At 37.4% G+C, this 13,444-nt stretch overlaps 1 protein-coding gene across 1 annotated transcript in view; it reads right to left on the minus strand.

Annotated features, from left to right (window-relative positions):
* Positions 1-2,791: 2,791 nt before the first annotated feature.
* TRIP12 (thyroid hormone receptor interactor 12) overlaps positions 2,792-13,444 on the minus strand; it is a 77,239-nt gene continuing 66,586 nt past the window's right edge. Inside the window, exons 38-42 of the mRNA XM_019474021.1 lie at positions 11,168-11,332; positions 7,439-7,552; positions 5,516-5,610; positions 5,209-5,312; positions 2,792-4,176 (exon numbers count right to left, since the gene is read on the minus strand). Coding sequence (XP_019329566.1) covers positions 3,980-4,176; positions 5,209-5,312; positions 5,516-5,610; positions 7,439-7,552; positions 11,168-11,332 — 675 coding nt within the window. The 3' untranslated portion in view covers positions 2,792-3,979. The remainder of the gene's footprint in view (positions 4,177-5,208; positions 5,313-5,515; positions 5,611-7,438; positions 7,553-11,167; positions 11,333-13,444) is intronic.

Consider the following 13,444-nt stretch of genomic DNA (forward strand, 5'->3'; position numbering starts at 1 on the left):
GCGCAGAGTTCCTCTAAAGGCATCTTCTACCCCCAGTCCACTGAAGCAGTTATTCCTTGAGCTATTCACTGTTAGTCACAGGCAGAAGAGCTACGAAATCTGTTTCCTATCTGCTGTAGAACCATGCATTAACGCTCTGTTAGAATACGTGTGACTGCAGCTTCGGCTGTTGTGCCGAGGGCACTGGGGTGGGGTGACTACTGCTACTCTTGGGGCAACCGACTACACTCATCTGAGAAAAAGCTATTAAAAACACAAAGCATTGGGAGAGATACAGCAAGCTGAGAGCACACAGCCGTGAAATTCCTGCAAGATGACAGAAAGAGATCACGTGGCACAGAGGTTTTCCAGTTCAAGCTATCGAGAGACTAGGAAAGTAAAGGAGGAAGAAGAGACACAAAGAGCCCCAAACAGGTTCAACTACCAGTAAAGTTTCCCCACCCCTTCCAAACTTTTTATTGTAATCTCAGCAAAGCTTTTTATTTTTCCCCATTCTGCTAACAGCTTTAGCTACAGAAAAGCATTTTGAGAGTTGGGGGAGGCACGTTCACGTTAAAAACACGGCATCATCCCTGAAGTCAGGCAGACTTCCATTTCCCGTCAGAAAGCCCTCTGCGGAGGTACAGGCTTCTCAGATGATGGGAACTGGTGGTACTCATTTGAAGACACGTTGCTGAAAACAGGTGGGACAGGGCCCAGAAACTCTACAGATGACAGACCTACCTCCAGCGGTGGCCAGAAAAGAGGGCACAAGTGATGCAGGCACTTGGAACTTCATCACTCCCTGCCCTTAGGCACCCACCTTCTCGGCAGAGGAGAGCTCAGTAAGGGAAAGGAGACAGGGAAAACAAAAACAAAACACATATGGTTGAGGGGAAAGAAGGAAGAATCTAGGCAATTAAATTACGCGAGCAGTCTGAATATGAAAACGTCAAGATCTGATCGAGTTTGGCAATGGGCATGAGGATTTTACACATACTCGGAATTAATTCTTGCACATCTTCCTACAAAATGTGAAGTAAAGAAGCACTACAACTTACTAATTCATGTCAGATGTGATACTACTTAAACGTTCCCTACACAAAAGATTTCTGTATAAAGCAAACATCTAACAAAAAAAAAAAAAAAGAAATCACTGCACAAGTTCAGTAGCAGCTATCAGTGCCTGGATGGCACTTCTTTCCATGCATGATTTTTTTTGCTGCTCTTATTAATTTAGGACATGAAACTCATCCAAAATAGTAACTGATGGCTGGTCTTCTCTAAAACCAGTTGAACTTACCATGTTAAAAAAAGCCTCCATTTGCAAAAATAAGACTTCTTATTGTACCTTTTATTATACCTTATAAAGATATACAAAGCAGTTCAGTACTAAGACGACTACATGTTCTCCTGAGGGCTACACAGTCCCCAACAGGCACCTGCACACACCTACGACTGATTTTAGGGAGTTTTTCCCTTAATCCAAAGTTCCTGAAAAGGAGGAATCCCTAAGATCTTGCCCCACCCCTCCACTTGTTCTCAAGTACTCTCAGATACTACCCGTTCTGTTTGTAGGCAAGTATTGCAGTCGTGCGAACTGCGACTCTTCAGTTTATTCTTAAATTTACTATCTTTACCTTTTAAGCCAGACTGCTCTTTTAATACGCTAAAAGCTGCCCTCGGTAGGAAAAAAAAGCGTCACCCAAAAGGGTTTCATTCACTTTTCAGGCCAACTACATCCTTGGTCCGTGCCGAAAATGGCAGCCAGCACAACAAAAATCAATTGTCACCACAGGTACTCGGCTTTTTCCTTCCTTTTTAAACAGGCAACCAACAACTTATTTTCCCACTGAAACAGAGTTATACAACGGCTATATATGAAATTTGAAAACTCCTCAAAATTTCAAAGTCGATGAAAGCCAGATTCTAGAGGGAGACAACATGGGTAAAAAAATATCAATACACATGATATTTTAATACAAAATATTAGCTTTTTTCTTTTTTTTTTTTTTTTTTTTTACACAAGTCAGGTTTTTTTAAAATATAGAACCTTAAAAAGTGAACAAATTGCTATCCACACACTATAAACACTTTTTTGTGCTCAGTTTGATCAAGTTATCAGAACAATTTAAACACCAGTCCATAGTTTAAACACTGCCTTGAAGTTTTATGAAAACTATGCCGCACTGTGCACTACCATTATTATATGTACAGTGTGAAGCACCTTCTTTCAGTTTTAATACGGTAGTAGAAACTGTTCAGTTATCAGGTTCTTTGTGCAAGGATTTCACATTCTACTCATGCTCGTGACAGATTCGCATTACATTTCAGTGGCACTGGTATGAGCAACCACATGTAATTCTGTGAATGTTCACTGGAAGAATGTCCATTACATGTACTGAAATACATATTCTGGAAGTACAAGTTCTTCAGCTAGATAAAAGAAAACTTGTTATTGTTAGTTTAGGGGAAATACTAGCCTGATTAGCCAGAATTTAACAATTTCTAAGCACTGAAATGAATTTTGATTTCTCAAAGTTGAATAAAAGTAAGTAACTATCACATTTTCATAGAGATGAACTATATAGCAGGTACATCTCAGGAATATTTGTAATCGCCCGTTTTTTTGAACCCATAGAAAGAAAAAATTTCCCTCTAAGTTGGAGGTCTTAAAAGGTCTTGTTTTAGTAGTAAATCATCCGCAAGTTGCAGGCTGTTAGCCAAGTAGATTTTAGGATGATTTACTTGCATTACAGTAATTTACACAATTGAACTTTATGCATACAGTACAAAACTATGAACAAAAAGGTGAAGCAAACTTTTTTATTTATATTCAGGTAAAAACATTAACCTGATGAAGTAAATTATTGCAGATTTGAGAAATCAGCACATAAAACAGTTGGACAGAGCATTGCTTACAGGTGCTTTATCTGTGTCAAAAGACAAAGGCTGAACTGTTTGTTCCAAGCTGGCGCTGGGGGGGGGTGGGGGTGGGGGGGAGAAAGAAAAAACTACAAAAGTAACCCCAGGAACTTATCAAGAACAAGAAAACTGTTTACTCAAACAGGGAATGAAACAACTAATTCGTCTTTTAAAAAACTTTACATCAATTCGAAATGCTCTGGCCTTACCACAATACACACTGGCCAGCCCAAGCTGTTGGACTTCAACTACATGAAAGAAATTATTCTTCCTCGCCTCTAGTAAGAGGCTTTTGCTGCCTGAATCACTGTGTAAACAGCTCTAGAGCGTCGACTGGTAAAGGCTGTTGCCATTATATCCTACCACTACAGTAAAACTATGCTATAAGAAAGGTTCTACCTAGTTACAAAGGCTGAATTATATTGACAATATATATTTGATTTCAGTAAAATTTAAATTATCTTAATCAGAGAAAGAGGCATGGAGCAGTTAAATGCCCATGCTAACCAAAACATAACAATTGTTGAATGTTGCACACAAAAAGAACCAAGTGAATTGCACATCAGACAATACATGAGGATGGGTAAAATTAGAGGCAGGTGAGGGTACACAGAACTAGTCTACTAAACTAGATTCGTCAAATACATGGTGTATTTTCATTTCTGTACTTATGTACAAAAGTTGTCTTTGGAGGAAAAACTTCAGACTTAACTAGATGGATACACACAGCCCAGTATTAAACTGCACAGCGACATTTATTGTTCCAGCCTGGAAAAACATCCCTTTTTAAATTTCACACAGCAAAGCAAGTTAAAAACTTCACTCATCAAATAAATGATAATTTAAACAAGAACTTGCTAAAGAAACCTTGTCACAACAACTTTTAGGGCCTGATCACTTTAAGTCCATAGGGGCCTTTAATGAATATCAACCAAGTGTCTTTGTTTATATCTGCAAGCCGTTTTTCTACAACAAGAAGGCGTAACACGTTTCCTTGACTCAGGTGATATATTTAGAAAAGAATCATGAGTTTCTCTTTTGCTGTAACAGGCAGACATTGCATTTTTCATTGTGATCAGGAAAGATGGAATGACTGCTGCCCTTCTCTTGCAGCTATCAAGAGTTTTTCACGCATTATCTCGATAGTTGAATAGTCCGGCAATTTGAGATAGTTCACACAAGTCATTACTGAGGGCAAGAAATCATCTGGATTCTCTGTAGACTCAAATGTCTTGCGTACAATTGTCAACGGAGGATTCAAACTTCGAAAGCCTATTAATGAGAAAAGACATTCAGAATAAGGTTGTTCCTCTTGAAAACCCACAGTTAACACTGCAGACATCTAACAGTGACAGACACACGCATCTCATAACTGACTTCTTAATCTGTTTTTAAAACTTTAGAATATGGCTTTATAAGGCCATATAGCAAGCTAAAAAAATACCTAAAATCCTTTCTGTAGATTAGTTTTCCAAGATGAATTAAAAAAAAATAAGCTAGACACATCTGCTTTTAATTGTGTTCTGTATGTGTAAAAAACCTACTCCAATCACAATATTTTTAAGAGTTTGTTGGTTTCATACACATCTTCCAATATTCTCAGAAATTATCTATGACTGTTGTACCTTATTTTTCACTCCAGCTAACGTTTTCTCTTATAATTCAATTCTTTAACTAGGAAAAAAAAACCCCAAACCCCAAAAAACATAAGTAATGGAACAGATGCATAAATTCTGTTTTTACTTGCAAAGCGTTCAGCTGAGAATACGGTAAAATGTGTACTCTATAATGGTCCCTAGCAAAGACAGCAAATTCCTCAGTTTTCCTCACTGCCTCTCATCTAAATTCTGAAATTCAAAAGGGGGAGAAATTAAAGTTTATCACCATGGTAGTATTGTCTCCTTTCTAGGAAAAAAAAAAAAAAAAAAAAAAAAGATTATTGTTTCCAGGTAGCAATGCATCATTTTGTTGTTGTCATAACTTAATGCATCTCTAGCCATGGAATGCAGTAATAAGGGTTTTCAGTTTTGTTTAAGTTTTGAACTATTTTTTGCCCTCCGGTAGATTATCTGGTAACATAAACCTGGAGAGAGTCAACTGAATTAAATGTCATGAGATTAACACAAAGTTTGAGAATTCTACCTGAAGTCTACCCAACCACTTCTGAAACTAGAAATGTCAAACACGTATGAACCTCTAAAACACACAGGTAAGTAATTTCTTTCTACACTGAAATAATCCACTTATTCTGAAATGCATTAATACTGATTTCATATACAGCAGTATGTAATAAACAAAACCTACCTCCTACAGGCAGTCTGGGGCTACCCGTCACAAACTGAAGAAACAGTCTTTGCTGCTCGCTATCAAAGCTACTGAGAATTTCAAAGAGATACTTCACTGCTCGACTAAGGAGGGGAAAAGAGCAAGCTATTATTATTTTATTTATAGTTAAAATAATTGCGTCAGAGTCATATTCAGTGCAGTGTGAGTATTTTCAAATAAATTTCATATAATTCTTTTAGCTTGAATAACAGTATATGTAGATTATTTAAATACATATTTTTCTAGCACCAATATTTATTTTTTAACAAGACCAACACCATATTACCTGTCATGTGTATAACCGTGATCTGGCCTGCAACATTCCATTAAAGTCTTTGCATCCCAAGTGTCCGTTTTACTGCCGCACAAGAGCTGCTCCAACTATAAAATTAAAAAACAAGGAAGGAAATTTTCCCCTTTAGAACTTGAGGTAGAACGAGTACTGTCCGTTCTGACTACTATTACAGCATTCTACTTTCTGGAATGGCTTGCTGCAAAACAACCGCAGTCACCCCAAGCAATCCTCCCAAATTCTTTGAATGCAATAGCTTCATCCCAGTGACAGCCTCATTTGCTGAAACTGCCTTTGCATACAATCCACTACCACGTAAGATGCTGAATCTGTCTCTTAGAATCTCTGTTCTCTTAGAACAGAGACAGCCCTAATAAGCAATTTACACTGGAGAAACAAAAATGCCTTAACTTTTTGGAAATCTTACAATTTTTAAAGAAATCTAGGGGAACGGGAAGCATAGAGTGTTTACACTTGCTTTTTAGAACTGAGCTCCTCTTTGAAAGACAAAAAAAAAGTCAACCATTAGACAGAGATGGATCTGTCAGATAGCCGTTTTGTACTTAGATTCTTTCTATGCACTTGGGCAAGCAGAGATGACAGGCTACAGCCAAAACATTAAAAGCTTCTACAGATGTCCTTCTAGGACACACTAGGAGTCGTTAGGCCCCGATCCCAATAAAACCAGAGGTTTGACACACCTAGCTGTTCTGTTCATGAACACAAGAATTTTACACGTTCTTTATAAATAGTTTAGGAATGGTTTGTAAAAAGGTTCAAATGGCTGGATAGCTATCAGCAAGAGAACACGAGATCACACATGTATATCCTATTAAGGAAAGGATATATTATATCTCACACTACTCCTATGGCTCAGTTTTGATCAACGGTATTAGTAGATTAGCAATAGACTACTGTCCGTATTTCAAAGTCTCCAAGCAGAAGCAAGCATCAAACCATGCCAAATGACGACAAGACAGAAGAACAGCATCACATACACTACAAAACGGAGAAGTCTGGGTAAAACACTGGAGAAACTAGACTCATCTGTCATTTTTACTAGCCTTAAAATTTGTTGCAGAAAAAAAGGTTGTGGTACTCTTTGGAAGTAGTACCAACAGAGAGGCATGAAGAAGAATCACTATGAGCAGTTACAGATCTCAGCTTTAAGAGACTCATATTGCAAAGCACCAAGAACAAAAGAGTAACACAAAGGCTTGGCTAACACACTGCTTCAGAGCATGCTTAACATTTCTTCATGAAGTCAAGGGTGTAAGTTTATGAAGGTAAACAAATCTTTTGAAGTACAGTCTTCAAATAAACTCCCTAAAGGCAGAGTAGTAAAACATTCTCTCTTCTAGTCCAGACAACCATAATTGTGTCTCAATTCAGTCCACTTAAGAGTGCAAGAATTTTACAAGGAAACCGATATGGTGGGTGGTGAGAACAAGACAAGACCAACTATCCTTATTCTCTACCCCTTCATCTGAATCTCCTCTTAATGTCTAAAGCTTTGTTAAAGAGCTGACTACCTTTTTTTAATTGAGCATCCAGGTAGCATCCACATCCATAGCTATTAAGAGGTACTGGAATTAATTAAAGCATCCATACCAAAATAGAGAGCCTGCATATATAAGTTTAAGCGCTTTTTCCTCAGAAAAGCTGGATACACTCAATTTTAAAGAAAATGGAGCTGTTCATAATAAAAGCATCAAATAAATGACCACCAAACGTAGAAAACTTTTAACACTTAAGTATGCAATTTAAAGGACACCAAGTTTTAGTAATACGCATCAGAAATGTAATGTAATCAGACTCTGTCACAACTGCACTGCATCCAGTGCATACCTAGGTTCAGACTGTCCATGTGTATAGATGTAAGGTTATAGAGGCATCAGTAAAAACAGGTTTACCAACCTCCTCAGGATAGAAGTACTGAAGATGACTGAGGGGGAAGACTGATTCAAATCCATCTCTGAATGAGTCAAACTGTCTGGCAACACCTTCATTTAGCGCCCAGAATATAACCAACTGCAGGGGGGGAAAAAAAAAAAAGAAAAAAGTCATTTGAATAAAAGGAAGCATGGAAAGATCAGTACTGTACAAAAGACTACAGCTGCAGAAAAAAACCCTACAGAAGCCTAGCCATATGCTCACTGTAGCTGTGGCAGAGTTTGAACTTTGATTCATGGAGCCGCTCTACAGCATTGCCTCATTCTGCCTTAATTCATAAGCTCATACTGCTGCATGTGTGCGAGTGCAGTGCTGCTGCAATGCAGACAGAATTTGTTGGGTTTTTTCTTTACAACTTTCTCATGTGGTCTGTCATTGCAAATTAGCAAGAGTCATTTGGCGTTCTAACGCCCCCATATTTAGAATACCCTCAGCATGCAACTCATGCAGAGTTTAAACAACTTATTTGCCTTTATTTTTGACAAAACAAGGTTAATACATGGAATTCAGAATAGCTGGTTAAACTGATCCTATTTAACAAAATATTTTAAAACAAATCTAAACATTTATTAGATATTTTTAGAAGCCTAATCTAGATGTTCTCTCTGTACACTGATATCCATTTAAAATTCAGCAACTGAAACAGAAATCCGCAGGGCATCATTGGCAGTATTACATTAGTTTCCCCCATGGAAACATATGGGTCCCTTTTCTAATATATAGTTAGAAAAAGTAACTTTAAACTTTTTGTTATATTAAGTAGCTTAATATTATAAGAATACATGTGAAAAAAAAAGAAGTTAACTTCATTTCATGTTACTGGGATTTGGTAAGAATCATAAGGCAAAAGACAGTAAGACAGTAGTCTAGGCTTTTTGTGTGTGTTTTTTTGTTTTGCTTTTGTATCTGCAGTTACCCTCTCGGGATTAAATTCACCTTCCAAAGTGGACAGCACATACTGAAACAATAATCACCAGGGAGGAGGGAAGGGGACATGACACAAACAAGACCAAATTTCTTTTGAATCTCCTGCAGCTCGTATTTCTCCACAAAATTAAAAAATACATTACACATGGTAGATTGCATGCCAAGTTCAGATTCGTTTGTCAGTTAGTGCTACTGACGATTACACTTGCCTTGGCTACCCTCAACTCTAGCAGGAAATAAAGGCTGGTTGTAAAAAATGTGTTGTCAACACACAGCTACTAGTTTTTAAATGTGTTAAATGCTCTGACCTGGAATGCTGAGAAAATCTTTGAAAGATATCTAAGGGTGCATCTGAATATGATTAAAAGCCTCACTGATACTGCTGGACTCCTGAAGCAAGTATTTAACCCTGTCCCAATAATTGAAGAGTTACCTGTTCCAAAAAGCTGTCAGATATGAAAGCCTATTAGGATCTGTTGATAAGCTTTCCTAAAAGAAGAGTCAGGCATTGAATTTCAGGTACGATACATACCCCTCCTTTCACACGTCAGGTTGTAATACTGAAGAGCAAGCTGGTAAGCACCAGCAGAACAGAAAGCTGTTCTATTGTGTTCTGTAATGTAGAATATTCTGTGGCTACTCTAGTAGCAGAGTTGCTGACTTAGAATTGTGATTACTTTTTATGACCAGGAGTGTGTGGCAAAATTAAGCTGCACTGTATTCTTGTGGATTCAAAGAGGAGATTAAGTTGTCGGGCAAAAAAAACTGTACTCCGGAAACTTCTTGTCCACAAATTTAGAACAAGCAAGTTGGCCTCTTTCTTTGTAGTACAGGGGAGAAGGGGGCGAGGCACAAGGAAGAAAGAATAAAGTCTTTCACTATACTGGTAGCTGAAGTAGTTCTACTTTCTGATAAAGGTAGCTCCTGTGGGAACCGTCCTTAGGGAAAAAAAAGGAGGCGGAGGGTGGAATGACATGACTGCAGGAGAGGCATGGAGAGTAACAGTAGGATATTCTAGCTTTATAAACTACTTTTAATGCTAATCCACACACAAGATTTTAAGGAAAATTACATGTTCAAGAGCAGGGCAGCTGACCCACAGGGAGCTGTACAGGCTAGCTGATAAATTAAATATACCATTTTAAATTGCAATTCATCATACTTGTGATACAGAGGATGCTAATTTTCTCTCTGAAATCTTTTCCGTTTCCTTGACATCAAGTCTGTAATGCTAATCACTGGGACCTAGTTTAAAGTCTCCTCTATATGGCAGGAATATAAAGACAAGGATAGAAAAACTGCACAGGTGTCCTTTAAAGAAAACAGCCTCAAAAGTTGTTTAGAAAGAAGCAGAAAGCAAGCCTTCTGTAGTGATCTGCTTTTCCTTTATAATGCCAGAGGCCTGCAATAGGACAACTACAGGACATCCAAGATGTCCGCAAGCCTTTCTCAGCATATCAGATACCTGATAAGCATTACCTAGAAGAAAAAAATCTGACTGCAAACTGTACAAAAATCAGACTTGAAAGCAACCTTGCTCAGCTTTCCTTAGTAAATAGAAACTGCAAATGCTGTTTCTAACAAACTATGGTTGTTGGCATTGCCCATCTGTAAGTCTGCAAACAGCTTTATATCCAAATATGTTTAATTTTATAAGTAATTCTTGACTAGCAGAATTTGCTTTCAACAAAGAAAGATATCAGAACTGGATATGTGCATAACAGCTTGAATCTGGAAGATGAATGGCAACAGCTCAATATTCAGTTGTAAGGATTATGGAATAACTTTGCAAATTTCTCAGTTGGTATCCAGGAGCTTATATGCCCCTTACTGAATCATTTCTACCACATCAGCAGCTATGTTTCTTATCAGTGCTTGAAAATCTTAACAGCACTCAGAGTGAAATTGGCAGCAGACTAACCTGGTCAGAAAATGCATTATTTAGGAACTGGAATAATGTCTTTTTCATGATGCAATCAATCATTCTTACCTCCATCCCACTCATGACTTCATGTGATAATATTGCATTCTTCCCTCCTTCCCTCATCTCTTTTCCAGGCTGTTTTTAACCTATTCCCTTTAACGCTTTCTTATGCAGAAACAGTTTCCTACCTTTGTTCAGCAGTACCACCCTTTTGTTTTTCTAGGTTTTATGTCCCTTCTGACAAAGGAGTAAAATCAATATGCAGGTGTACTGTCAACTTATGGTACTGTTTCATTCTCTGTTCCTTACCTGGTTTTTATGGGTTGGGGGGTGGTGGTATATGTTTGGTTTTGTGGTTTTTTGGGTTTTGACTTGCAACTGAGCTGATGTTTTCTTAAGTCCTACTCCAAAAAAATTTCACTATTATTATAGCAGTTCAAATGCCACTGAGGCATGGGTGCTAAATCACTATTGCAAAAAAATTCACTATCATACGCAAATGTGGGAACATGTTAAAAGATTCTGAAAGTCCACAGCTCAAACTACGCCACTTACTACAACACTTTTTATCCAAAAAAACCCATACTTCTGACGACTTCATGATGTATAAACCAGACTTTTTTGTACTATAAAATTTTCAAGTCAGGTGCGTTGACTATTGACTAGGATTCAAACAGTTTTCTGTAGTAATAAACTAGTACAGAACAGAAACAATCAGTAGGAAAATTATTGCTGTGCCCCGCTTCACGAGAATGAACAGAGATATATATGGAAACAAACTACTTGGGAGCAAGGTGAGAAAGAATAAAGAAAGTTTTAGTCCTAGCTTTGCTTTTACGTACTCTGAGATACTCCTCTAAATTGTGGATGGTGACCGGTATATCTTTTCCCCCTTTTTTCAGTTCTATATTAGGGAACCCAGGAAGTGTGAAGTCCAGCCCTAGATCTTCCACTGAGCAGCCATTCATAGTCAGAGCCTCCAACGCATACTGTAGACTTTCTTTGGTCTAAAAAATTGGAAGTGAAAACCAGTGAGAACAATTCATTCACATTAACTTATCCAAAAGTTACGACTTCTAAAGCAGTTTTGACTAAGTAAACATTTCTATAAGAATATTACTATTAATACTGTTACAGTACTCCTTGCTTTCCTTCTGTATTTTTCATACATAACAGTAAACCAAGACAAACCAAATAAGCTATCTTAATGGATAAACTTGAAAGATTGTAACAGTACACTTTTTTCCCCTAGCAATTTTGGAATTACTTTAACTTCTTGCGTATTATTTATTTAGAAAATACTATTGCAAGAGAAGGAGATGAGTAATATGCTAAGGCTCTTAGGCTACGTTTTTTCCTTAGAATAGTTAATGGCATTCATATTTGGCATGCATACTGACATTTTTCAGCTTTCATCCACCAGGTTTCAGGTTTTTCAAACTCTTGTTGGGAAATTAAAAGTGGTGATCAAGGAGAGAGAGACAGTGAGGTGAAGAGGAACAAAGGCCCACAAGCTTGCAATAACTTCACTAGTAACAAAGCAGATGTATTTAAAGAGTATGAATTAGGTTATTACCACCTACCATCTATTAACATCGGATGCTAGAAAGCGAGCATGCATGCCAAAGACCTTTTACCACTACTCTGCAACAGTGAATGGTACTAGTTTTAGCTAAGAGCTGATAACCTTGAAAAATTAAGACTCTTCTGTATCTATAAAAGAACCTGTGGCTTTTATATGGCTCACACATGAAGCCAGTTTACACCAACTCTGCATACAGCTTTCAGTGGGAGAGGAAAAAACCACAAGAGGCACTCCCCTACGGAAACCTGAAAATTTTACTAAACCAACTAATAAAAAAACCCCAAGCCTTTTGAATGTTTAAAAATCAAAGATAGATTTTTTTTTTTCCTCTGATATTAAAGTCGGTCGGTCTTTTCAAAGTGAACCAAAAAGAGGAGTTACCTTAGGCAAACATCTTGCAGTTTTAGCCATTTCTAGCCTGCATTTAATCACACAGAAGAATCCCATAATAAATTTCTAATGTTAGAGTCTACATTACAAAAAGACTGCGTTATAATTACTAGCCAATGATTTAATAACATTAAAACTACTCCTTTTATTAGAATGAAGTCATTATCACTATTACCATCAGTATTAAGCACTATCATACACTCTCAATTACGGCTACTTCATAAAATCTAAACGTTTGTGCAGATGCACTCTTCCATTCTTAGGGTTACTTTCCCACCTGTGTTTTGTCCTGTTCAAGTCTTTTCTTTTGTCTTACAATATCTTCAAGGTGATATATTGATTTGGCTACTACTGGATCAATACTGAACAAGTCATGTGATGTCAAGGAAGTTTCCTGTCGTAACATCCATTTATAAAAAGGAAGTCCAAGAGGAAGGTCCACCTGGAAATCAAAGCTTTGTTTTGAAAAGTCTGTCTTTGTTTTGACCTGTCTTCCAAAACTATATCTTTTGCATTTTCTCTCTTGACTAGATCTAGAATACCATTTACTAATTCATAGCTCTGGCGCACACCAAGACACCATGTCTGAGCATTTTTACCTGAGAAATTTACAGTTGAGAAAACACAACTGACTGCCTAGTGCAATCGGCAAGCTAGCAGCTGGAATAATAATAAGCCCCAAATGATCTTTAAAGAAGACTGGAGAGAGACTGCAACACATGGCAGGCAATGGCTTTTGGCTTTTTTCACTACGGTCTCAAAAGCCCCTGTAAAGATCTTCAATATACACTACCCTTTCCCCCTCAAAAGATCAAAGATAGATTTTTTTTTTTTCCCTCTGATATTAAAGTCGGTCGGGCTTTTCAAAGTGAACCAAAAAGAGGAGTTACCTTAGGCAAACATCTTGCAGTTTTAGCCATTTCTAGCCTGCATTTAATCACACAGAAGAATCCCATAATAAATTTCTAATGTTAGAGTCTACATTACAAAAAGACTGCGTTATAATTACTAGCCAATGATTTAATAACATTAAAACTACTCCTTTTATTAGAATGAAGTCATTATCACTATTACCATCAGTATTAAGCACTATCATACACTCTCAATTACGGCTACTTCATAAAATCTAAACGTTTGTGCAGAT

The sequence above is a fragment of the Aptenodytes forsteri genome, unplaced genomic scaffold (genome assembly GCF_000699145.1).
Source record: "Aptenodytes forsteri isolate BGI_AS27 unplaced genomic scaffold, ASM69914v1 Scaffold184, whole genome shotgun sequence".
NCBI classification, from domain to species: domain Eukaryota; kingdom Metazoa; phylum Chordata; class Aves; order Sphenisciformes; family Spheniscidae; genus Aptenodytes; species Aptenodytes forsteri.